The sequence below is a fragment of the Pecten maximus genome, chromosome 18 (genome assembly GCF_902652985.1).
Source record: "Pecten maximus chromosome 18, xPecMax1.1, whole genome shotgun sequence".
NCBI classification, from domain to species: Eukaryota; Metazoa; Mollusca; class Bivalvia; order Pectinida; family Pectinidae; genus Pecten; species Pecten maximus.
The window spans coordinates 2,111,733-2,137,318 of record NC_047032.1 but is presented as its reverse complement, the minus strand read 5'-3'; the positions used below and the strand labels follow the sequence as shown (position 1 = coordinate 2,137,318).

Genomic DNA, 25,586 nt, shown 5'->3' with positions numbered 1-25,586 from the left:
ACTGTCTTAGGTACAAACTGAAAATCATTGGAATTGATGGGGTGTTCTTGAACGCTATGAAATCGTTATACAGTGACGTCAGTGTGCCGTTCGATTAACAACTACGTAACGGATTAATTCAATGTTAAGCAGGGGGTAAAACAAGGCTGTAACATCTCCCCACCGAACATCTTGGATTCTGGTTCACCGAACATCTTGGATTCTGGTTCACCGAACATCTTGGATTCAGGTTCACTGAGCATCTTGGATTCTGGTTCACCGAGCATCTTGGATTCTCGTTCACCGAGCATCTTGGATTCTCGTTCACCGAACATCTTGGATTCAGGTTCACTGAGCATCTTGGATTCTGGTTCACCGAACATCTTGGATTCTCGTTCACCGAGCATCTTGGATTCTCGTTCACCGAACATCTTGGATTCTCGTTCACCGAGCATCTTGGATTCTCGTTCACCGAACATCTTGGATTCTCGTTCACCGAGCATCTTGGATTCTCGTTCACCGAACATCAAGTATAAACTATACAAAATCGCGCCTGCAGATTCTTCATTTCGACAGGAAAAAACGGCTCAAACGTCGCTTCGCGAGGCGATTTAGGATCGAACTCGTGCTTCGTAAACCAAAAGGTTGAAGTCTGTAGGTTCTGGCTGAGACTTAATGCCGGATAGCTGCCTGGTTAAGAAACTCTTTGATTGGTCTTCAAGTGTAAACCGTAGTTGGGAAATGCGTACCAAAACATTCCTGATAGATCGTCATTTGGACAACATATTAGTTATACACCTAGATAGACATTCCGCTTTAAATCGTGGAAAACAAGTTATAATTCAAGAAGACAATACAACGTGGTACCGAGAACTGTGGAATGATACAGGACAGGTAAACGGAAACAAACTACGTACCTACAGGCTTTTTATACTGTGTGAAAACTGAACACTATGTATCCTCTTTTATGTCTTTTAAATATAGACAGGCTATTGCAAAATTACGATTTGGCAACCTTAAATTAAAAATTGAACAGGTCGGTATTCTCGTACACCGCTAGAGGAACGACTATGTACCCTATGTGATGAACGACTGTGTACCCTATGTGATGAACGACTGTGTACCCTATGTGATGAACGACTATGTACCCTATGTGATGAACGACTATGTCCCCTATGTGATGAACGACTATGTACCCTATGTGATGAACGACTATGTACCCTATGTGATGACTGTGTACCCTATGTGATGACTGTGTACCCTATGTGATGAACGACTATGTACCCTATGTGATGAACGACTGTGTACCCTATGTGATGAACGACTATGTACCCTATGTGATGAACGACTGTGTACCCTATGTGATGACTATGTACCCTATGTGATGAACGACTATGTACCCTATGTGATGAACGACTATGTACCCTATGTGATGACTGTGTACCCTATGTGATGAACGACTATGTACCCTATGTGATGAACGACTATGTACCCTATGTGATGAACGACTATGTCCCCTATGTGATGAACGACTATGTACCCTATGTGATGAACGACTATGTACCCTATGTGATGAACGACTATGTACCCTATGTGATGAACGACTGTGTACCCTATGTGATGAACGACTGTGTACCCTATGTGATGACTGTGTACCCTATGTGATGACTGTGTACCCTATGTGATGAACGACTATGTACCCTATGTGATGAACGACTGTGTACCCTATGTGATGAACGACTATGTACCCTATGTGATGAACGACTATGTACCCTATGTGATGAACGACTATGTACCCTATGTGATGATCGACTGTGTACCCTATGTGATGACTGTGTACCCTATGTGATGACTGTGTACCCTATGTGATGAACGACTGTGTACCCTATGTGATGAACGACTGTGTACCCTATGTGATGAACGACTATGTACCCTATGTGATGAACGACTATGTACCCTATGTGATGAACGACTATGTACCCTATGTGATGAACGACTGTGTACCCTATGTGATGAACGACTGTGTACCCTATGTGATGACTGTGTACCCTATGTGATGACTGTGTACCCTATGTGATGACTGTGTACCCTATGTGATGACTGTGTACCCTATGTGATGAACGACTATGTACCCTATGTGATGAACGACTGTGTACCCTATGTGATGAACGACTGTGTACCCTATGTGATGACTGTGTACCCTATGTGATGAACGACTGTGTACCCTATGTGATGAACGACTATGTACCCTATGTGATGAACGACTGTGTACCCTATGTGATGAACGACTATGTACCCTATGTGATGAACGACTGTGTACCCTATGTGATGACTGTGTACCCTATGTGATGAACGACTGTGTACCCTATGTGATGAACGACTGTGTACCCTATGTGATGAACGACTGTGTACCCTATGTGATGAACGACTGTGTACCCTATGTGATGACTGTGTACCCTATGTGATGACTGTGTACCCTATGTGATGACTGTGTACCCTATGTGATGAACGACTATGTACCCTATGTGATGAACCACTATGTACCCTATGTGATGAACGACTATGTACCCTATGTGATGAACGACTGTGTACCCTATGTGATGAACGACTGTGTACCCTATGTGATGACTGTGTACCCTATGTGATGAACGACTATGTACCCTATGTGATGAACGACTATGTACCCTATGTGATGAACGACTATGTACCCTATGTGATGAACGACTATGTACCCTATGTGATGAACGACTATGTACCCTATGTGATGAACGACTATGTACCCTATGTGATGAACGACTATGTACCCTATGTGATGAACGACTATGTACCCTATGTGATGAACGACTGTGTACCCTATGTGATGAACGACTATGTACCCTATGTGATGAACGACTATGTACCCTATGTGATGAACGACTATGTACCCTATGTGATGAACGACTATGTACCCTATGTGATGAACGACTATGTACCCTATGTGATGAACGACTGTGTACCCTATGTGATGAACGACTGTGTACCCTATGTGATGAACGACTGTGTACCCTATGTGATGAACGACTGTGTACCCTATGTGATGACTGTGTACCCTATGTGATGACTGTGTACCCTATGTGATGAACGACTATGTACCCTATGTGATGAACGACTATGTACCCTATGTGATGAACGACTATGTACCCTATGTGATGAACGACTATGTACCCTATGTGATGAACGACTGTGTACCCTATGTGATGAACGACTGTGTACCCTATGTGATGAACGACTGTGTACCCTATGTGATGAACGACTGTGTACCCTATGTGATGAACGACTATGTACCCTATGTGATGAACGACTATGTACCCTATGTGATGAACGACTATGTACCCTATGTGATGACTATGTACCCTATGTGATGAACGACTGTGTACCCTATGTGATGAACGACTATGTACCCTATGTGATGACTGTGTACCCTATGTGATGAACGACTATGTACCCTATGTGATGAACGACTATGTACCCTATGTGATGACTATGTACCCTATGTGATGAACGACTGTGTACCCTATGTGATGAACGACTGTGTACCCTATGTGATGACTGTGTACCCTATGTGATGACTGTGTACCCTATGTGATGAACGACTGTGTACCCTATGTGATGAACGACTGTGTACCCTATGTGATGACTGTGTACCCTATGTGATGAACGACTATGTACCCTATGTGATGAACGACTGTGTACCCTATGTGATGACTGTGTACCCTATGTGATGACTGTGTACCCTATGTGATGAACGACTGTGTACCCTATGTGATGAATGACTGTGTACCCTATGTGATGAACGATTGTGTACCCTATGTGATGACTGTGTACCCTATGTGATGAACGACTATGTACCCTATGTGATGAACGACTATGTACCCTATGTGATGAACGACTATGTACCCTATGTGATGAACGACTATGTACCCTATGTGATGAACGACTGTGTACCCTATGTGATGAACGACTGATGTACCCTATGTGATGAACGACTGTGTACCCTATGTGATGAACGACTGTGTACCCTATGTGATGAACGACTATGTACCCTATGTGATGAACGACTATGTACCCTATGTGATGAACGACTATGTACCCTATGTGATGAACGACTATGTACCCTATGTGATGAACGACTATGTACCCTATGTGATGAACGACTATGTACCCTATGTGATGAACGACTATGTACCCTATGTGATGAACGACTGTGTACCCTATGTGATGAACGACTGTGTACCCTATGTGATGAACGACTGTGTACCCTATGTGATGAACGACTGTGTACCCTATGTGATGAACGACTATGTACCCTATGTGATGAACGACTATGTACCCTATGTGATGAACGACTATGTACCCTATGTGATGAACGACTATGTACCCTATGTGATGAACGACTGTGTACCCTATGTGATGAACGACTATGTACCCTATGTGATGAACGACTGTGTACCCTATGTGATGAACGACTATGTACCCTATGTGATGAACGACTATGTACCCTATGTGATGAACGACTATGTACCCTATGTGATGAACGACTGTGTACCCTATGTGATGAACGACTGTGTACCCTATGTGATGAACGACTGTGTACCCTATGTGATGAACGACTGTGTACCCTATGTGATGAACGACTATGTACCCTATGTGATGAACGACTATGTACCCTATGTGATGAACGACTATGTACCCTATGTGATGAACGACTGTGTACCCTATGTGATGAACGACTATGTACCCTATGTGATGAACGACTATGTACCCTATGTGATGAACGACTATGTACCCTATGTGATGAACGACTGTGTACCCTATGTGATGAACGACTATGTACCCTATGTGATGAACGACTGTGTACCCTATGTGATGAACGACTATGTACCCTATGTGATGAACGACTAGTGTACCCTATGTGATGAACGACTATGTACCCTATGTGATGAACGACTATGTACCCTATGTGATGAACGACTATGTACCCTATGTGATGAACGACTAGTGTACCCTATGTGATGAACGACTATGTACCCTATGTGATGAACGACTATGTACCCTATGTGATGAACGACTATGTACCCTATGTGATGAACGACTGTGTACCCTATGTGATGAACGACTATGTACCCTATGTGATGAACGACTATGTACCCTATGTGATGAACGACTATGTACCCTATGTGATGAACGACTATGTACCCTATGTGATGAACGACTATGTACCCTATGTGATGAACGACTATGTACCCTATGTGATGAACGACTATGTACCCTATGTGATGAACGACTATGTACCCTATGTGATGAACGACTATGTACCCTATGTGATGAACGACTATGTACCCTATGTGATGAACGACTATGTACCCTATGTGATGAACGACTGTGTACCCTATGTGATGAACGACTGTGTACCCTATGTGATGAACGACTATGTACCCTATGTGATGAACGACTATGTACCCTATGTGATGAACGACTATGTACCCTATGTGATGAACGACTGTGTACCCTATGTGATGAACGACTATGTACCCTATGTGATGAACGACTATGTACCCTATGTGATGAACGACTATGTACCCTATGTGATGAACGACTATGTACCCTATGTGATGAACGACTATGTACCCTATGTGATGAACGACTATGTACCCTATGTGATGAACGACTATGTACCCTATGTGATGAACGACTATGTACCCTATGTGATGAACGACTGTGTACCCTATGTGATGAACGACTGTGTACCCTATGTGATGAACGACTGTGTACCCTATGTGATGAACGACTATGTACCCTATGTGATGAACGACTATGTACCCTATGTGATGAACGACTATGTACCCTATGTGATGAATGACTGTGTACCCTATGTGATGAACGACTGTGTACCCTATGTGATGAACGACTATGTACCCTATGTGATGAACGACTATGTACCCTATGTGATGAACGACTATGTACCCTATGTGATGAACGACTATGTACCCTATGTGATGAACGACTATGTACCCTATGTGATGAACGACTATGTACCCTATGTGATGAACGACTATGTACCCTATGTGATGAACGACTGTGTACCCTATGTGATGAATGACTATGTACCCTATGTGATGAACGACTGTGTACCCTATGTGATGAACGACTGTGTACCCTATGTGATGAATGACTGTGTACCCTATGTGATGAATGACTGTGTACCCTATGTGATGAACGACTGTGTACCCTATGTGATGAACGACTATGTACCCTATGTGATGAACGACTATGTACCCTATGTGATGAACGACTATGTACCCTATGTGATGACGACTATGTACCCTATGTGATGAACGACTATGTACCCTATGTGATGAACGACTATGTACCCTATGTGATGAACGACTGTGTACCCTATGTGATGAACGACTGTGTACCCTATGTGATGAACGACTGTGTACCCTATGTGATGACTGTGTACCCTATGTGATGAACGACTATGTACCCTATGTGATGAACGACTATGTACCCTATGTGATGAACGACTATGTACCCTATGTGATGAACGACTATGTACCCTATGTGATGAACGACTATGTACCCTATGTGATGAACGACTATGTACCCTATGTGATGAACGACTGTGTACCCTATGTGATGAACGACTGTGTACCCTATGTGATGAACGACTATGTACCCTATGTGATGAACGACTATGTACCCTATGTGATGAATGACTTCGTACCCTATGTGATGAGAATGCAATCGAAGATGAGACTCACTTTTTAATAGATTGTATATTTTATTCAGATTTTAGATTTCAACTTTTTAGAGCAGCATCGGAATTTGAACTAGGTTTTATGAATTTTAACTCTAATATGAAAATGAACTTTTTAATGAATTGTGAAAACCTTCAGTGTTTACTTGGTTGGACAATATGTAAGATGTTTAGCTGTAGGCAATCCATACGTGTATTATAGATCAATAACAGGTTATCTTATTTTTACAATGTATCATAATGTATTATACAATTAATTGTTTAATATTACACCAGCAGTGTTTCATAAGCCGATCCTGGCTGGGTATCAGTTCGTAACTTGTACCTATTTTACTCTACTCTTTTATAATAATTTTTCCATGATGTAAACAAGTACAGTTTTATATAATCTGCCATGAACTGTTATACGTGACACTTTGATAAAATAAATGGTATTGTATTTTGTTGTATTGTATTGTATCGTATTTATTGTATTGTGATGTATTGTATTGTATTGTGTTGTATTGTATTCTATTGTATTTTGTTGTATTGTATTGTATTGTGTTGTATTGTATTGTATTGTGTTGTGTTGTATTGTATTGTATTGTATTGTGTCGTATTTATTGCATTGTATTGTATTGTGTTGTATTGTATTGTATTGTATTGTATTGTATCGTATCGTATCGTATTGTATTGTATTGTATTGTATTGTATTGTATTGTATTGTATTGTGTTGTGTTGTATTGTATTGTATTGTATTTATTGTATTGTATAATTTGTAAAGCAATTCTCATTTATATAAATACTAGTCAGGTTTCCAACCAAGTCAATCTACTGTTCAGCAGCTTACAGACATTTCAAAAGATCATCATCCACAATATCCATAATAAATAAACAACCATATATATGTGACAGTATGGAATACATTTCTAGTCGTCCGTGACATTTCCAAGACATTTGACTTTTTGTGGCGCAGGGAATCGTAAGTAAATATATCTCTCTTGTACAACTTATACCGAACCCATTGTCAATAAAAATAATGAAATATGTTTATCACAAATCAAGGTATCGGGCCGACCACCACTGCGCCATTTAAACGCTTTTTTTAGAAAATGAGAAAGAAATCATTCACATCTCCCCGTGATTTCAAACATGGTGTCCCCTACTGGGGGCGCGAGACTATTCCCGGGGGACATGCTTTTAAAGTTCAGGGGGTATAGATTTGATAGGAGATATAGCTTATACACGCTATGGTAAGGAGGGCTTCGCTCTTATTATTTATGGTTTAACTCTCAAGGGTATAAATTTATTGATTCATAAAATATAAAGCCAGAGTATTCACTAAACCAAACAACAAATGCAATGCCGAAGTCTATGACAAAGAGGACATGGTTTAGCAATCGAAACGGGACCTCTGGATTCACAGAAAATATCTGAATAGTTCTTTGGGCAAACGTGTGCTACTTATAAGTACCACATTCCATCTTCTGGAAAGTCGAGATAAAGTTTTGAAGATTCAAACAACGTGTCCTCTAAACCGTTAATATACTATTGTTAGGTACCGTAGGTCATACCGGGTTCTATTTATAGACCTGATAAGACAATAGAACCGATAAAGGTCACCTCCACAGAACTCGATCAGATCGTCAACATGAGGATCCCTCTTTTTTTCATCACGTTATGTATAGCATTACAAGGTAGGCTGGTTAATCCATGCTTGTATTTAATATGTGTATTTCTATATGTCACTATATAGGTATTATAATGAATATAGATTGTCGCTTTGAGCGAGCAATATTGCTTTTTCTAGGTGAGGTTCTGGTTTCAGATCTTGAGACTCGACAATTGGAAACTTTTGTTACAATATCTTTATGGCATCACGTGCAACTGATATCAAAAAGTGCCAAAGTATGTTTATAATGTAGAAATATTATCATAAAGCTATATATAGTAAAGTATGTAGATAATGTATAAAACTATATATAGTAAAGTATGTAGATAATGTATAAAACTATATATAGTAAAGTATGTAGATAATGTATAAAACTATGTATAGTAAAAATATGTAGATAATGTATAAAACTATATATAGTAAAGTATGTAGATAATGTATAAAACTATATATAGTAAAGTATGTAGATAATGTATAAAACTATATATAGTAAAGTATGTAGATAATGTATAAAACTATATATAGTAAAGTATGTAGATAATGTATAAAACTATGTATAGTAAAAATATGTAGATAATGTATAAAACTATATATAGTAAAGTATGTAGATAATGTATAAAACTATATATAGTAAAGTATGTAGATAATGTATAAAACTATATATAGTAAAGTATGTAGATAATGTATAAAACTATGTATAGTAAAGTATGTAGATAATGTATAAAACTATATATAGTAAAGTATGTAGATAATGTATAAAACTATATATAGTAAAGTATGTAGATAATGTATAAAACTATGTATAGTAAAGTATGTAGATAATGTATAAAACTATGTATAGTAAAGTATGTAGATAATGTATAAAACTATGTATAGTAAAGTATGTAGATAATGTATAAAACTATGTATAGTAAAGTATGTACATAATGTATAAAACTATGTATAGTAAAGTATGTAGATAATGTATAAAACTATATATAGTAAAGTATGTAGATAATGTATAAAACTATATATAGTAAAGTATGTACATAATGTATAAAACTATATATAGTAAAGTATGTAGATAATGTATAAAACTATGTATAGTAAAGTATGTACATAATGTATAAAACTATGTATAGTAAAGTATGTAGATAATGTATAAAACTATATATAGTAAAGTATGTAGATAATGTATAAAACTATATATAGTAAAGTATGTAGATAATGTATAAAACTATGTATAGTAAAGTATGTAGATAATGTATAAAACTATGTATAGTAAAGTATGTAGATAATGTATAAAACTATGTATAGTAAAGTATGTACATAATGTATAAAACTATGTATAGTAAAGTATGTACATAATGTATAAAACTATGTATAGTAAAGTATGTACATAATGTATAAAACTATGTATAGTAAAGTATGTAGATAATGTATAAAACTATGTATAGTAAAGTATGTACATAATGTATAAAACTATGTATAGTAAAGTATGTAGATAATGTATAAAACTATGTATAGTAAAGTATGTAGATAATGTATAAAACTATGTATAGTAAAGTATGTAGATAATGTATAAAACTATGTATAGTAAAAATATGTAGATAATGTATAAAACTATGTATAGTAAAAATATGTAGATAATGTAAAATCTCATTATAACGTTTTATAGATATATATGTCGATGATGTAATATGTCATTATAAAGCTTTATAAAGTATAGTATGTAAATTATGTAAAAATATCATAAAACAATATATGGTTAAAATATGTAGATAATATAAAAATACATTATAAAGCTTTATAAAGTAAAGTATGTAAATTATGTAAAAATATCATAAAACAATATATGGTTAAAATATGTAGATAATATAAAAATACATTATAAAGCTTTATAAAGTATAGTATGTAAATTATGTAGAAATATCATAAAACAATATATGGTTAAAATATGTAGATAATATAAAAATACATTATAAAGCTTTATACAGTAAAGCATGTAGATAATGTAAATTTAAAAAAAAACAAACAAACAAACAAACAAAAACAAAAAATTCAATACTTTCCGCATGGCATTTCTGCCCTCGCCGGTTTCTTCCAGCTAGTATTGGAATTGATTTCTTAATAGTGTATACAATGTGCGTTATAGTAAACAAACATAATTGTTTTATTTACAATGATTCTTTTATTTACACATGAATACACAACAGCATATAAATACTGTTGTTTGTTTTAATCGCCTAAAACACCCTGGACATGGATTACCAAGCTACTAAACTCGTCTGTACATTATTGTCAACTTATACCATTTTAAATTTTAACAAAGAAGTCGGTCAACTTCGGTCATTGTTCGGCCCCTCAGTGATAAGCCTACTTTGTCACATTTAACCACACAATATTTTATATATGTATGAAGCTGGTCTAAAAATAGCCTGGGTTTATTCTGGCCCTGTCACCATGTCTGGTGTAGGGCCAGAGCGCACTACTATATGAAAACGTGGAATTATCCAACACCGTTTGGGTCGCTAAGAATTTGGTGCAAATACAATAAAATCGGGTGTGACATAACACCTGCCTTACATATATGGATAAATGAGATATTTATTTAGCCCAGAACACCCTTTTAGTCACATGTAGGTGTTTTATTCGTCCGTATAGACCCTCGCTTTACGCTAGTCAAAATCCCATACACCTAATGGTGTCGGAGAATCCAAGGTTTTCATATAGTAGTGCGCTCTACACCAGACATGGTGTCAGGGCTAGAGGAAACTCGGGCTACACCAGACATGGTGACAGGGCCAGAGGAAACTCGGGCTACACCAGACATGGTGACAGGGCCAGAGAAAACTAGGGCTACACCAGACATGGTGACAGGGCCAGAGGAAACTCGGGCTACACCAGCCATGGTGACAGGGCCAGAGGAAACTCGGGCTACACTAGACATAGTGACAGGGCCAGAGGAAACTCGGGCTACACCAGACATGGTGACAGGGCCAGAGAAAACTAGGGCTACACCAGACATGGTGACAGGGCCAGAGGAAACTCGGGCTACACCAGACATGGTGACAGGGCTAGAGGAAATTCGGGCTACACTAGACATGGTGACAGGGCCAGAGGAAACTCGGCCTACACCAGACATGGTGGCAGGGCCAGAGGAAACTCGGCCTACACCAGACATGGTGACAGGGCCAGAGGAAACTCGGGCAAAACCAGACATGGTGACAGGGCCAGAGGAAACTCGGACTAGTCCAGACATGGTGACAGGGCTAGAGGAAACTCGGGCTACACCAGACATGGTGACAGGGCCAGAGGAAACTCGGGCTACACCAGACATGGTGACAGGGCCAGAGGAAACTCGGGCTACACGAGACATGGTGACAGGGCCAGAGAAAACTCGGGCTACACCAGACACGGTGACAGGGCCAGAGAAAACTCGGGCTACACCAGACACGGTGACAGGGCCAGAGAAAACTCGGGCTACACCAGACACGGTGACAGGGCCAGAGGAAACTCGGGCTACACCAGACACGGTGACAGGGCCAGAGGAAACTCGGGCTACACCAGACATGGTCACAGGGCCAGAGGAAACTCGGGCTACACCAGACATGGTGTCAGGGCCAGAGAAAACTCGGGCTACACCAGACACGGTGACAGGGCCAGAGGAAACTCGGGCTACACTAGACACGGTGACAGGGCCAGAGAAAACTCGGGCTACACCAGACATGGTCACAGGGCCAGAGAAAACTCGGGCTACACCAGACATGGTCACAGGGCCTGAGGAAACTCGGACTACACCAGACATGGTGACAGGGCCAGAGGAAACTCGGGCTACACCAGACATGGTGACAGGGCCAGAGGAAACTCGGGCTACACCAGACATGGTGACAGGGCCAGAGAAGACTCGGGCTACACCAGACATGGCGACAGGGCCAGAGGAAACTCGGGCTACACCAGACACGGTGACAGGGCCAGAGAAAACTCGGGCTACACCAGACATGGTCACAGGGCCAGAGAAAACTCGGGCTACACCAGACATGGTCACAGGGCCAGAGGAAACTCGGACTACACCAGACATGGTCACAGGGCCAGAGAAAAACTCGGGCTACACCAGACATGGTCACAGGGCCAGAGAAAACTCGGGCTACACCAGACATGGTCACAGTATCCTCGTACGAAAATAGGATTATCAACAGTGACCCAAATTAATATCCCTCTTTTTATTAATTTTGTTTCATTAACAGGACTGAGTCTTAGAATTGTCTAATGTCATATCTCTCCTTTCTACTGATGAAATGGATATTAAATATGTCTATTTGTACGCCAGTGTTACAACAGAACCTATCAATCATCTGTCTGTATTTAAGACCTTTCAAACCAATTTTACCATCATAAAACCTATTAAGTTGTAGAAGACAATTTTCGAATGCATTTAACGAGACCTGTAGCGATTTACCTTCTGAAACTTGTCAAAAGTTGAATTAAATATTTCAATTCTGGTATCGTAACTAATCGCCTTCAAACCCGAATATGGATTTCCTTCCCTCAGATGCAGGGAAAAATAATAATTAAAAAAAGTTGTTTATCATGTAGACACACTTCTGGAGAATAAATACATTGGATTTCTTATACATGTACATTCCTTTTGCTAATACATGTGAAGTTTAAATATCTAAATCCATCATGAATGATCCAAATTTAGTGTAGTATTTTATTATATACCAAATTCACTGTTTGAGCTTTATTTGAGACACGTGTAGAGCAGGCAGTAGGTTTTAACTGACTTGTCTGTAAGTGTCCTTATAGATAGATAACATCACTGATACAATTAAGAAACGTGAGAAATCCTGAAGGAATATTGTTGGCCTCCCTCGTAAATAACACCGTAGTAGGACGTACATAGGCTAGTACAACCTCGTCCTCCGACCAAACTCACACAGAAAGCTTTCAAACATACAAACTTGTCATTCCGTTGATCTATGAAGGTTCGCGGGGAGGATGCCCGATAGCATTTCAGCAGTACGGCGAAAGCTGTTATAAAGTCTTCACGTTCCCATCGTCCTGGATAGACGCCAAGGTAGGTTATCACGTGACATAATCATATTACACATAAACACGTGACGTCATCTAGAATGTACGTAACATCGTATACATGCAACCATGTGACATCATCTATAACGAACGTAAACACATGACATTATCTATAATACATGTGATCACGTGACATCATCAAATTACGCGTAACCACGTGGCATCATCTATACTACATGTAACCACGTGACATTATCTATAATACATGTGATCACGTGACATCATCAAATTACGCGTAACCACGTGACATCATCTATACTACTGTTAACCACGTGACATCCTTTATAATTCATGTAACCACGTGACATCATTTATAATACATGTAACTACATGACATCATCTATAATACATGTAACCACGTGACATCATCTATAATGCATGTAACCACGTGACATCATCTACAATACATATAACCACGTGACATCATCTATAATACATGTAACCACGTGACATTATCTATAATACATGTAACCACGTGACATTATTTATAATACATGTAACCACGTGACATTATTTATACTACATGTAACCACGTGACATCATCTATAATACATGTAACCACGTGACATCATCTTCACTATATGCGACCACGTGGTTTTCAAAACATAAAGTACTCGATAATTGTATTAGAGTTTGTGCATGAAGACTTCATATCGTTTTTGACGTATTATGATATTATACTAAGGTAGTTGATCAGTCTAGCCTGAGGTCAACCTATATCTGTATTAGAAAAAAAATGTCTTCGACAGGAAGGCTATACCAGTTGTATTCCTGCAATATTGAAATGATTTGCCTAGGTGTGTATTTGTCCAATTTCATATGAAATTAATAACTTGTTCATGCAATTAAGTCCTCACTCATGATTGACATTAACTTACAGTAGTTATATAGGCTTTCAATAGTTCTTGTCATAAATATTCTTCTATTCTGGTACTTTATTGCAAAAGTCATTTTATCAATTGATTTCGATCGACCAGATATTTATGGAATAGATCATAAAGAGAGATTGTGTAACTTCATTTTCAGAAATTCTGTATGGTTTTTGGTGGAGACCTCGTAAAGATAGAAACCCAGAGTGAGGAGACAATGCTGGAACAGGTGCTAAATGATGTTCACGTTAACAGTACGTATATTTACCTACATTACAGACGTACATGTAACTACAGTACGTATATTTACCTACATTACTGACGTAACTACAGTACGTATATTTACCTACATTGTATTACTGACGTAAATACAGTACGTATATTTACCTACATTGTATTACTGACGTAATTACAGTACGTATACCTACCTACATTGTATTACTGACGTTACTACAGTACGTATATCTACCTACATTGTATTACTGACGTAAATACAGTACGTATATCTACCTACATTGTATTACTGACGTAAATACAGTACGTATATCTACCTACATTGTATTACTGACGTAACTACAGTACGTATATCTACCTACATTGTATTACTGACGTAACTACAGTACGTATATCTACCTACATTGTATCACTGACGTAACTACAGTACGTATATTTACCTACATTGTATCACTGACGTAAATACAGTACGTATATTTACCTACATTGTATTACTGACGTAACTACAGTACGTATATCTACCTAAATTGTATTACTGACGTAAATACAGTACGTATATCTACCTACATTGTATTACTGACGTAAATACAGAACGTATATCTACCTACATTGTATTACTGACGTAACTACAGTACGTATATCTACCTACATTACTGACGTAACTACAGTACGTATATTTACCTACATTGTATTACTGACGTAAATACAGTACGTATATCTACCTACATTGTATTACTGACGTAACTACAGTACGTATATTTACCTACATTGTATTACTGACGTAAATACAGTACGTATATCTACCTACATTGTATTACTGACGTAATTACAGTACGTATATCTACCTACATTGTATTACTGACGTAACTACAGTACGTATATTTACCTACATTGTATTACTGACGTAAATACAGTACGTATATCTACCTACATTGTATTACTGACGTAACTACAGTACGTATATATACCTACATTGTATTACTAACGTTAATACAGTACGTATATTTACCTACATTGTATCACTGACGTAACTACAGTACGTATATTTACCTACATTGTATTACTGACGTAACTACAGTACGTATATCTACCTACATTGTATTACTGACGTAACTACAGTACGTATATTTACCTACATTGTATTACTGACGTAACTACAGTACGTATATCTACCTACATTGTATTACTGACGTTACTACAGTACGTACATATTTACCTACATTACTGACTGAACTACAGTACGTATATCTACCTACATTGTATTACTGACGTAAATACAGTACGTACATATTTACCTACATTGTATTACTGACGTAACTACAGTACGTATATTTACCTACATTGTATTACTAACGTTAATACAGTACGTATATTTACCTACATTGTATTACTGACGTTACTACAGTACGTACATATTTACCTACATTACTGACTTAACTACAGTACGTATATCTACCTACATTGTATTACTGACGTAAATACAGTACGTACATATTTACCTACATTGTATTACTGACGTAACTACAGTACGTATATTTACCTACATTGTATTACTAACGTTAATACAGTACGTATATTTACCTACATGGATTTACTGACGTTACTACAGTACGTATATTTACCTACATTGTATTACTGACGTTACTACAGTACGTACATATTTACCTACATTGTATTACTGACGTAATTACAGTACGTATATTTACCTACATTGTATTACTGACGTAAATACAGTACGTATATTTACCTACATTACTGACGTAACTACAGTACGTATATCTACCTACATTGTATCACTGACGTAAATACAGTACGTATATTTACCTACATTGTATTACTGACGTAACTACAGTACGTATATTTACCTACATTGTATTACTGACGTAACTACAGTACGTATATCTACCTACATTGTATTACTGACGTAAATACAGTACGTATATCTACCTACATTGTATTACTGACGTAAATACAGTACGTATATTTACCTACATTGTATCACTGACGTAACTACAGTACGTATATCTACCTACATTGTATCACTGACGTAACTACAGTACGTATATCTACCTACATTGTATTACTGACGTAACTACAGTACGTATATCTACCTACATTACTGACGTAACTACAGTACGTATATCTACCTACATTGTATTACTGACGTAACTACAGTACGTATATTTACCTACATTGTATTACTGACGTAACTACAGTACGTATATCTACCTACATTGTATTACTGACGTAACTACAGTACGTATATCTGCATACATTGTATTACTGACGTAAATACAGTACGTATATCTACCTACATTGTATCACTGACGTAACTACAGTACGTATATCTACCTACATGGATTTACTGACGTAACTACAGTACGTATATCTACCTACATTGTATTACTGACGTAAATACAGTACGTATATCTGCATACATTGTATTACTAACGTAACTACATGTACATATATCTACCTACATTGTATTACTGACGTAAATACAGTACGTATATCTACCTACATTGTATTACTGACGTTACTACAGTACGTATATCTACCTACATTGTATTACTGACGTAAATACAGTACGTATATTTACCTACATTGTATTACTGACGTATCTACAGTACGTATATCTACCTACATTGTATTACTGACGTTACTACAGTACGTATATTTACCTACATTGTATTACTGACGTAATACAGTACGTATATTTACCTACATTACTGACATAAATACAGTACGTATATCTACCTACATTGTATTACTGACGTTACTACAGTACGTATATATACCTACATTGTATTACTGACGTAAATACAGTACGTATATCTACCTACATTGTATTACTAACGTTACTACAGTACGTATATTTACCTACATTGTATTACTGACGTAACTACAGTACGTGTATTTACCTACATTGTATTACTGACGTAACTACAGTACGTATATCTACCTACATTGTATTACTGACGTAACTACAGTACGTATATTTACCTACATTGTATTACTGACGTAAATACAGTACGTATATCTACCTACATTGTATTACTGACGTAACTACAGTACGTATATCTACCTACATTGTATTACTGACGTAACTACAGTACGTATATCTACCTACATTGTATTACTGACGTAACTACAGTACGTATATTTACCTACATTACTGACGTAACTACAGTACGTATATCTACCTACATTACTGACGTAACTACATGTACAGTACGTATATTTACCTACATTGTATTACTGACGTAAATACAGTACGTATATCTACCTTGTGATGGATATACATGTACATAAAATTAAATACAAAATCACTAGCGCGTTCGCTTACTTTCAGGGCAAGCTCTTCACCTGGAGAGCTTGCTCTGATAGTAATGTGATTTGATGGTTTGTGTTTTTATTCAATTATATATTTACTGTATATACATATATAACATAGTAACACAAATGACGAAGGAAGACAACTGTATATACATGTACATAAAGAGAATACATGGTCAGTGTCTTAAAATATAAGCTATATTTTGGCGAGGGTAAAAAAAGAAAAAAAGTGGCGAGACTTTGGTCTTTCTATCCCGAGCCAAAAATACAGCTTATATTTTAGTACACTGACCATGTATTCTATTTATCCTGCAACAGTCAACAGATAAACATAAAAATAATCGTTTTGAAGTGAAACGGTGTCAAAAATGACAGAAATGTGTTCGCCTTTTAAACGTGGTTTCACTTTGAAGTAGGTCAGTCGAATTGACTCACGTGCTAAGATTCCAAAATACAGCTGTTTTCCGTCACTGCCGTGTACAGCAAAAATAAATATGGTGGGTGTATTCCGACAATGCGGTGGCAGTTGCAGGATAAAAACGTATATATGTGTTTGTGTGACCTAATTACGTATCAGCGTATTGAATACTCTTTGCTTTAATTTGGTTTACGCTCTTGACGCCGTATAGTATTGGTAAGATCAAACTTCACTTGATGTCTGGATATGAATCATCTATTGAAGGAACGGCCAAGGTTGAGAATTATTGGGTTGATGGGTCGGATGTTTTATCGGAGGGAGACTGGATGTGGGTAGGTACCCCAGGGTACTCCCAGTTCATCGACAATGGCTATACGTAAGTAGTAACTCCTGTTTTGGAATATTCTATTTTTAGCCATATTCTAATTTTAGGAAAATCTTTTTAAGAATATTCTTTTATTAGGAATATTCTATTTTTAAGAATATTATATTTTTAGGAATATTATATTTTAAGGAATATTCTATTTTAAGGAATATTCTATTTTAAGGAAAATCTTCTTAGGAATATACGACTTTTAGGAATATTCTACTTTTACGAATATGCTATTTTTAAGAATATTATATTTTTAGGAATATTTTATTTTTAAGAATATTCTATTTTTAGAAATATTCTATTTTGATGAATATTCGAAATTTTAGGAACATTCTATTTTTTGGAATATTCTATTTCTAGAAGACAGATGTGCCCGATGCTTGTTGTTATGCCGATTGGTTCCGCTGTCACTACTCTAGTTCTCATTTTGAGAATGTAACTTACATGTAATCCGGATTTGACCGGATATGACGCGTGTCCTCGGTTTGACCTAGAAGTGTGTGGCGGGTGTCCTCGATGAAACCTATATTTGTATGACGGGTGTCCTCGATTTGACCTAGATTTGTATGACGGGTGTCCTCGATTTAATCTAGATTTGTATGACGGGTGTCCTCGATTTGACCTAGTTTTGAATGCGGGTGTCCTCGGTTTGAGCTAGAACTTTATGGCGGTATCATCGATTTTACATAGATTAATATGACGGTGTCCTCAATTTGACATAGATTTATATGGCGGCTGTGCTCGATTTGACCTAGATTTGTATTGCGGATGTCCTCGATTTGACCTAGATTTGAATGGCGGATGTCCTCGTTTTGATCTAGATTTGTATGGTGGGTTTCCTCGATTTGACCTAGATTTGTGTGGCCGGTGTCCTCGTTTTGGCCTAGATTTCTATGGCGGGTGTTCTCGATTTGACCTCGAATTGTGTGGCGGGTGTCCTCGATTTGACCTAGATTTGTATGGCGGGTTTCCTCGTTTTGACCTAGATTTGTGTGGCCGGTGTCCTCGTTTTGGCCTAGATTTCTATGGCGGGTGTTCTCGATTTGACCTAGATTTGTATGACGGGTGTCCTCGATTTGATCTAGATTTGTATGACGGGTGTCCTCGATTTGATCTAGATTTGTGTGGCGGGTGTCCTCGATTTGACCTAGATTTGTGTGGCGGGTGTCCTCGATTTGACCTCGATTTGTGTGGCGGGTGTTCTCGACTTGACCTCGATTTGTGTGGCGGGTGTCCTCGATTTGTGTGGCGGGTGTCCTGTATGAAGTAGAAGACGGATTATACTCTGGATCACATGGTCCGAATTATTAGTGGGTTTTTTTTTTTTTTTTTTTTACTTTTTTTTAAGAGTCGTTATACAAAATAGCTTTGTTCGTATATTGCCTTGTGGTGTTGATTTTAAATCAGACGTACGTTATAATGCCACAATAGGTTATTTACAGAACAGCTTGTGCAGGTTGACAGATCTAGGTCCTAGATAATATGACATAAATGACAATTCGTGACCAAAATTCGCGGTAGAGTAAAAAGAAGGGACGTAACTGTGGCAGATCAAAATCCTATAATCCTATATCTGTCTCGTAAAAATGGGTTGCGCTGACAGAAATTGTCTTCAGAAGCAGTGTATTAACGCAGACATTTCCAAAAAAAGTAATTGCTTCCAATTAAGGATTGAATCTTGATTTGGTCGACCAAATCAAGATTCAATTCTTATATTTCAATTTTTTTTTTTTTTTTTTTTTGTTGTTTTTTTTTTTGAGTAAAAAGTCGGTTTAGATATTAATGTCTCGAAGCTTGTGCGAGTCCAAATGAGGAAAAGCCCGAGGAGTTCCGGATTGTGCATGTCTAGTCGGTCGAGTAAAATAGTCCGCAATTTTAGGATTAAAAACAGCATTATTTTGTCAAAATAGAAGTATCTAGCATATCTGGTCTTTCATAAAATACAAGAATACATTATAAATTTGATAAATTTAATAATAAATCCATGTTTATAACAACAATGCAGAAAAGGCGAAATCGTTCCGCGGAAGGATTTTAACCATGTATTCATACGCACTGATCAGTGTTAAATACATGATCAAATGAAACATATTAAGTTTGGTAGTTTCATCGAGTCCAACTTGAGTAGAAATTGAAATATTTAGCGATGGATACAGAATGTAACTTACATTGACAATGATATTCTGACCTAGGCCACGTACAGCGATCTATCACGTGACCTATTATGATGTCCACAGTACCAAAATAGATCGCCATTGACAAATTGAATAGAAAGTTTACACCATCCATGTTTGTTTCTTGTCGACGCTGCTGTTTGTTTGTTGTTTTTTTTTTTTTTTTTTTTTGTGTGTTTTTTTTTTTTACATTTAATATGAACATTTCTTTAATCTCTTTTATCCTAGTGAACATTTTCTATCTCAATATTTGCATCCTTATACTACATGTACATACTTCATATTAAATACATTTTAAATGTTGGCAATATCTTTCACAAACATGAAAAAGAAAAATTAAATGATATTTCGAGACATAACAAAATATGAAAAGATAAATTCAATTTGAAACCTTAAAAAAATTGTAATACATATTGATATCATCCTGTTATAACACTATTACGAGAATAGGCTAGATGATAATTTAAACAAGCGCAGACATCTGAAGTTTAAAAAAAGGGAAAATTGATGTCGGGGTTACCCTATTCCAATCGAAGCCAAGATAGATTATAAGACTCTTTCATATGTGTATATGTAGGATAGGGATATTCCACCCGAGGGGTCACAAAATGTGGTGAAACCCGAGGCTTGCCGAGGGTTTTACCACATTTTGTGATCCCGAGGGTGGAATATCCCTATCCTACATACACACATAATGAAAGAGTCTTTTTCTCTCATATCATTACCGAATTTCTGGCGAAAGTGTCCCTCAGCCATCCATTTTCTTCAATTTTTTAATTTCTTTATTTGACATTTTTACTAAATATACTTGTGATATTCTGAAAGATCATACCCTATTTTGACAAACTATGTTTGAACACAAATTTCATTCATTTTGTGGTTAAGTGATGAACGAATGAACAATTCGCCGATAAAAATTACCGTAACTTGACCGACTTTTACGTGGCCGTGATCAAATTGTCAACATCCGAGAAAAAGAAGTTCTATCAACAATACTGAAAGCCAACGCTGAAATGAGTTTTCCAACTTCACATATAATTTGATTTGCACCTCGACATATTTAATCATTTCACAGAACACACTGTACTTTTAAATGTCAAGTCAAATTTTTTATTATAAAATACTACGTCACTGCATGACGTCACGACTGTCATTGGAATTCCATTCATAGTTCAAGGATATTGAGAGTGATGTCGATCTCGATCGCCATGACGCGGCGATGTTTCGTGGCTGGTAATTTTAAATTCACTGTGATTTTGGCAACTTCGTGTGTGAACCAGCGAACAGTGACTCTATACGAGTATTCGATCTTTTCTGACACACATATGAAAGAGTCGTATAATCTTACATAGCTATCTTACATGGGCAAACTCTATCCAACATGGCGAGATATGAGAGAATAATTGGTTATTTTGCTGTATTTCTATAATTTTCAGACTAGTTTTTGACAAAATACTCACTCGACGTAAGCTATACATGCCCAGATTCTCCTATTACAGCAGAAAACGCTTAAATTGTGTTGATCAGTCCTTTCAAATTGGCGCCGTCAAGTTGATGTGGAGTAACGTCACAAAGAGATGACGTCATGAATTATGTTACAGATTCTCGCACTTTTTGACACTATTGATTTTTCGATGTTTTCAATTTTGTTTTTAAGCATATAAAATGCAATAAAAATAATAATTGAATGGTTTCCCGTTTAATATAATATATATTTCACGAGTATGAGAGAATATTTCGATATTTTTCTCTCGTGCTTCGCACTCGTGAAAATATCGATTTTCTGTCATACCGTGAAATATATGTTATATTAACTTCGCACTCGTGAAATTATTGATATTCTGTCATACCCGTGAAATATATGTTATATTAATTCGCACTCGTGAAAATATCGATATTCTGTCATACTCGTGAAATATATGTTATATTAAACGGGAAACCCTTAATATCCTCTATATACTCAGTACATATTTCATACACTGTATATCACAGGGGCATTAAGAATCCTACCGAAACCGTACGACATAGCGACAACATACAGGAACCTGGTATTTTTTACAGTCTAGATATCTTTTCAAATGTTTTATAAGGGTTAGATAAACATTCGGTGAAAATGACACCCGTCAGTAATAAATATATACCCAGACTGTAACAAATTCTCAGGTCCCTGTGCAATAGAATACTTCCGGTGCGATCGGGATATATAGTAACCATGTACAAATATAGCCTTTTAGTAACGTTGATAGATGGTTTTATTAACATGAAAAAAATAACGTTCTAGTTTGAAGTCCGAGGTAGATATACTTTAGGTTAATAAACCACGTATTAACCGAAATCAAAAGGTAATAATGGTTTTATTATAAAATGACTTTTGATTTCTAAACATGACGCAATGCATCCAAGTTATACTTGTACATGTTACGAGAGAGATATGAATATCTTAGTATATCTTTTAAATACAACACAATCAAAAGTAAACAATTTCATTAAAATGCATTTTGTGCACCAATTAATAATTTAAAAGTCAAAGTAATTGCTTGTCATATTACAAAAGCATTCAAGATAGTGTACACTGTTTCACAATGCCAAGAAGAATTAATTAGTAATCAATATATTTTTAAAAACACCCAGGCAACCAGCTTTTTTGCCCGACAGGTCAACATGACTTTTTGCGGGGAATCACGTGATACTATTTTAGCCAAACAGAAAGGATGAAAAATATTATTTCATAATTATAAACATTGCTCTTATCTCAACAGCTTGAATCTTTGAAAATGATATTCTGTGTGTATGTAAGCGATTTAATATCATATCGGCTTGATCTCTGCTTCAGTCACTGGGAACAGGGCCAGCCGGATAATTACGGTGGCGCAGAAAACTGTATCCAGATTAGATATGACTTCAATCTGTTCTGGAATGACGAGGATTGTGATGACAAAGATAGCTTCATCTGTGAGGCTGAGTAAGTATATCACGTGACAAAGGTGGACAGGTCTAGATAGTTACATCTGTGAGACTAGGTACGTACCTCACGTGACAAAGGTGGACAGCTCTCTAGATAGGTACATCTGTGAGGCTGAGTACGTACCTCACGTGACAAAGGTGGACAGAACCCTAGATAGGTACATCTGTGAGACTGAGTACGTACCTCACGTGACCAAGGTGGACAGCTCTCTAGATAGGTAAATCTGTGAGGCTGAGTACGTACCTCACGTGACAAAGGTGGACAGGACCCTAGATAGGTACATCTGTGAGGCTGAGTACGTACCTCACGTGACAAAGGTGGACAGGACCCTAGATAGGTACATCTGTGAGACTGAGTACGTACCTCACGTGACAAAGGTGGACAGGACCCTAGATAGGTACATCTGTGAGGCTGAGTACGTACCTCACGTGACAAAGGTGGACAGGACCCTAGATAGGTACATCTGTGAGACTGAGTACGTACCTCACGTGACAAAGGTGGACAGGGCCCTAGATAGGTATATCTGTGAGACTGAGTACGTACCTCACGTGACAAAGGTGGACAGGGCCCTAGATAGGTAAATCTGTGAGCCTGAGTACGTACCTCACGTGACAAAGGTGGACAGGACCCTAGATAGGTACATCTGTGAAACTGAGTACGTACCTCACGTGACAAAGGTGGACAGGGCCCTAGATAGGTAAATCTGTGAGACTGAGTACATACCTTACGTGACAAAGGTGGACAGGACCCTAGATAGGTAAATCTGTGAGACTGAGTACATACCTCACGTGACAAAGGTGGACAGGACCCTAGATAGGTACATCTGTGAGACTGAGTACGTACCTCACGTGAACTTATTTATTAATTTTTGTTTTAACAAATGTGAAGCCTGTATGTACTTCTTTATAATGAATATACCAATTATATTGTACATTTATTTTTCCATTGTGTATGCATATCATAATACAGGAGTTATTTCATTTACAAAAATATCGCCCATTACCAGGTAGTCTTTCTGTGTCTACTACCTTAGCTTTTAAGACATGAAAGTCAATATCGATTTATTTCTTTATTTTACAGATATTCAGATGGAATCATCACAGGACAAGTTATTGGCTGAAATGTGGATGTCATCTATACAATTCAATAAACACGAAATTAACATTTGTTGTCCTCCTTTGTTTTTCGAGTTGCTCACAGAAATAGCTCCTTCTTCGGCATTGACATGTTGCGTTGCTGTCGTCCATAAATCTGGATGATAAGATGTTTTAACAGAATTTTCAAAAATCTATATTGTATGAAAATAATATGACGTTATTCTGACAACATGTTGACCTACGTCATGTCGACGTTTTGCTCATCGCCTCAGATTCGTAACTAACATTATAACGGACGGTCGATTGCATACTATCATGAAAAAAATATAATTTGTCTATTTCATGGACGCAATTAAAGCAGCAACGCAACTCTTCCTGGGTTTGAGTACTATTCAAGTATATAGGCCCGAGTCATGCTATCCCGGGTAGAGGTCGAACCCCACACCTCAGGTCTTCAAGTATATAGGCCCGGGGTATGCTATCCCGGGTAGGAATCGAACCCTACACCTCAGGTTTTCAAATATATAGGCTCGAGGTATGCTATCCCGGGTAGGGTTCGAACTCCACACCTCGGAAACGGAGAGTCATATATGTTTCTTGTTTACAGTATAAATTATG

The 25,586-nt window shown here is 37.3% G+C and overlaps 1 protein-coding gene across 2 annotated transcripts in view; it reads left to right on the top strand.

Moving 5' to 3' along the window:
- Positions 1 to 8,333: 8,333 nt before the first annotated feature.
- LOC117317093 (perlucin-like) overlaps positions 8,334 to 25,586 on the top strand; it is a 47,624-nt gene continuing 30,371 nt past the window's right edge. The window contains exons 1-6 of one of the 2 annotated variants that reach the window (XM_033871881.1): positions 8,334 to 8,454; positions 13,397 to 13,488; positions 14,529 to 14,625; positions 18,624 to 18,735; positions 23,740 to 23,868; positions 24,952 to 25,037. In XM_033871881.1, the coding sequence (XP_033727772.1) occupies positions 8,409 to 8,454; positions 13,397 to 13,488; positions 14,529 to 14,625; positions 18,624 to 18,735; positions 23,740 to 23,868; positions 24,952 to 24,991 (516 nt within the window). In that variant the 5' untranslated portion in view covers positions 8,334 to 8,408 and the 3' untranslated portion in view covers positions 24,992 to 25,037. Of the gene's footprint in view, positions 8,455 to 13,396; positions 13,489 to 14,528; positions 14,626 to 18,623; positions 18,736 to 23,739; positions 23,869 to 24,951; positions 25,038 to 25,586 lie in introns of those variants that run through there. The other variant, XR_004530093.1, reaches the window with a different exon arrangement.